At 37.8% G+C, this 2,500-nt stretch overlaps 1 protein-coding gene across 1 annotated transcript in view; it reads right to left on the reverse strand.

Moving 5' to 3' along the window:
• The window catches only part of LOC138016494 (Bardet-Biedl syndrome 7 protein homolog), a 28,832-nt gene extending 26,582 nt beyond the window's left edge, over window positions 1-2,250 (reverse strand). Inside the window, exons 1-2 of the mRNA XM_068863639.1 lie at window positions 1,863-2,250; window positions 1,693-1,758 (exon numbers count right to left, since the gene is read on the reverse strand). Of these exons, the coding sequence (XP_068719740.1) occupies window positions 1,693-1,758; window positions 1,863-1,901 (105 nt within the window). The 5' untranslated portion in view covers window positions 1,902-2,250. The remainder of the gene's footprint in view (window positions 1-1,692; window positions 1,759-1,862) is intronic.
• Between the last annotated feature and the right edge of the window lie 250 nt (window positions 2,251-2,500).

Consider the following 2,500-nt stretch of genomic DNA (forward strand, 5'->3'; position numbering starts at 1 on the left):
CAAATTTTGGGTTAGGGTTAGGGTTGTTAGCTTTCTTAATGTGAGTTAGTATTAGTCTGCAAGTGTCAGACACTGCGTTTCAGCTAGGTAAGGGATTGGCACGACTATTGTAGTGACTGGAGTAATCACTTATTTGATGTGTTTAGTCTAAAACAATGGTAACATCTTGGTCATTGGCTTAAGCCTATTGGTTCATGGTTATTGGAAGTTTTAAAGCATTCTTTAACTTGTTGGATAAAGGCGTCAGATATTAAAGAAGTTAATTGTTACAGTGATGCTGTGTGAGAAAATGAAGAAAATGAAGAAAATGAAATACAAAAAAGGGTTTATCAAGTGAGTTGATATGGTATTCAAATTGACAACTGTAAAGAATTTGAAAACTGACGTTTTGAGAATTAGCCCTTCCAGAGCTAAACCTTTTTCTGTCCTTCACAATATAGTACACATGTAGGACTACTTTTTGTCATAAAAAAAAACCAGTGATATTCTTAACGATTCCTTACTAGTTAATAACATAATTTAGCAGCACTGAACAGATCTCAGAATCTTGTAGGAGAAATAGTATAAGTGATTGGATTTTTCCAAACTTGCAATTGGTCACTACTCGTGCAGGATGGTTTTGCAATATCAGTGATTTTTCCTAAAAGCAAGTACTGTTGGGGTACTTAGTGAATAATTAACAACTTTCATGTAACGTACAATGCATTTTGTTTTCCCCACAAAACTTTGCATAAATTATTGTAAACTATTCCCAAGTGCATTTGAAAACAACAGTTTATGCAAAATTTTGTATGGGGAAAACAAAATGCATTGCGGATTATATGAAAGTTGCTCGTGGTGACCTTTTACCATTCAGTCCATCTCTATCAAAGAGAGGAATGTTGGAGCTACCATTGGTTGGTCTTTTCAATTCCTTTATTTCTGTACAGAAATTATTGATTTCATTTAAACTATTGCATTGGCATGACTGACCGCCACTTTATCACTGCTATAGATTACCACATGTGGCTCTGATGTCCAAATGTGAAGAAATCAAAGTTTGGACCGAGAGTGGCCTGGGATGAATAATAAAATATTTAATTATAAATTATTATGGGGAATTTGCATGAGTTGCTTGTGTGGTCCAGTGGATAAGAGAGTAGAGGTACATGTAAGGGCTTCAAGTTTGTCAGTAAAAAGAAAAGTCTTGACAAGTATGAAATGCCTGTAAGAAGTATTGTGGAGGGGGTGGACCTATAAGGGGTATCCAAGAAGGGGGCTACATCCCAGGGAACAATGTTGGGACCTTCTACTTCTTCTTCTTCATTAGCAAACATTCCTCTATTGGAATGTTTGCTAATGATATAAAAGTCTCCAAAGAGCTCTCTACCTTAAAAAATAACACCAAAGCCCACTGATATAGAGCAGTTGCCAGGGGCACGATATCTATGCTTTCAGCAGCACCCTTGGCAATTCAGTCCCAAATGAAAGACTCCAAGAAATTAATTAAGGGTCATAAGCAGTGTCGGCCAATAACAATGTTACTTTGGTTGTCTGGGCAGCTCAGTGGCTATTGTTATCTTCTATCCACATTTTGAATAATTTAGAGTGTGTTTTCGTTTATTAACCACTTGATTCTTTCTTGAGATCGGGCTAAAACGTAAACATGGCATGTTTTGGTGGGACGATGCACCTTCGAGTTCTCAAGTCTACCTTTTGAGCATTTCGTTTTCCTCCACTTGGCAACAGTTTCATCGTTTTCGGAGAGGTAACCCCAACCTAGATAAAGCATTAATTACAAATCAACATGATAATTTTTACAAGCAGTAAAATCTTTTGCTGCCGTAGATCAGAGACATAGGTTACTTAAATAAAGAACACACCTGCATAAAGTCCACACGCGTCAGGTTTAATTCCATCATCTTAAAAGCGCATCTAAGACAAAATTTCTTCTGGATATCTGTTAATAAGTGATGGCTTCAAAGGAACATAACATTGTCCCTGAAATCAAATCATTTTGGAAGCACATCGCGGCATATACTCCACCGAAAACCATCGAAGGGTTCATCGAAGGTTGTTTTGTTTAAAACGAGCACGATGGTCAGTGGATTGTCCTCAAAGCATCATATTGGTTATGTGATGGATATTTAAGTATCTCTTTTTGCAGCAAAGATGCGCAATTATCACAGAGCCAACGGTATGATAGGGAGTGGAGCTACCCCCTCAAGAAAACACAGGGGGTGTTCACCGTTTGCACGGAAAATCCGGTTGGAATGAAATGCTTGTAATGGTACAGGATTTTCCGGTGTTGCGTTTCGCCAGGTTCGATTCTCTCGCGGCCAGAAGAAAACAACAGATCGTTTTCACTGTCACGCAATAAAAAAATAAATCGAAAACCATCCAGTGGAAAAAGTTAAGAATTCGTGATGTTGTAGAAGATAAATGAAGGAGACACTTCTCCAAGTTTTAGGCCTGTGCGTTTCCTCAAACTTCAGATATTCGTCGAAATGTTTCGCAGAAA

This window comes from Montipora capricornis, chromosome 9 (assembly GCF_036669925.1).
Source record: "Montipora capricornis isolate CH-2021 chromosome 9, ASM3666992v2, whole genome shotgun sequence".
Lineage (NCBI taxonomy): Eukaryota > Metazoa > Cnidaria > Anthozoa > Scleractinia > Acroporidae > Montipora > Montipora capricornis.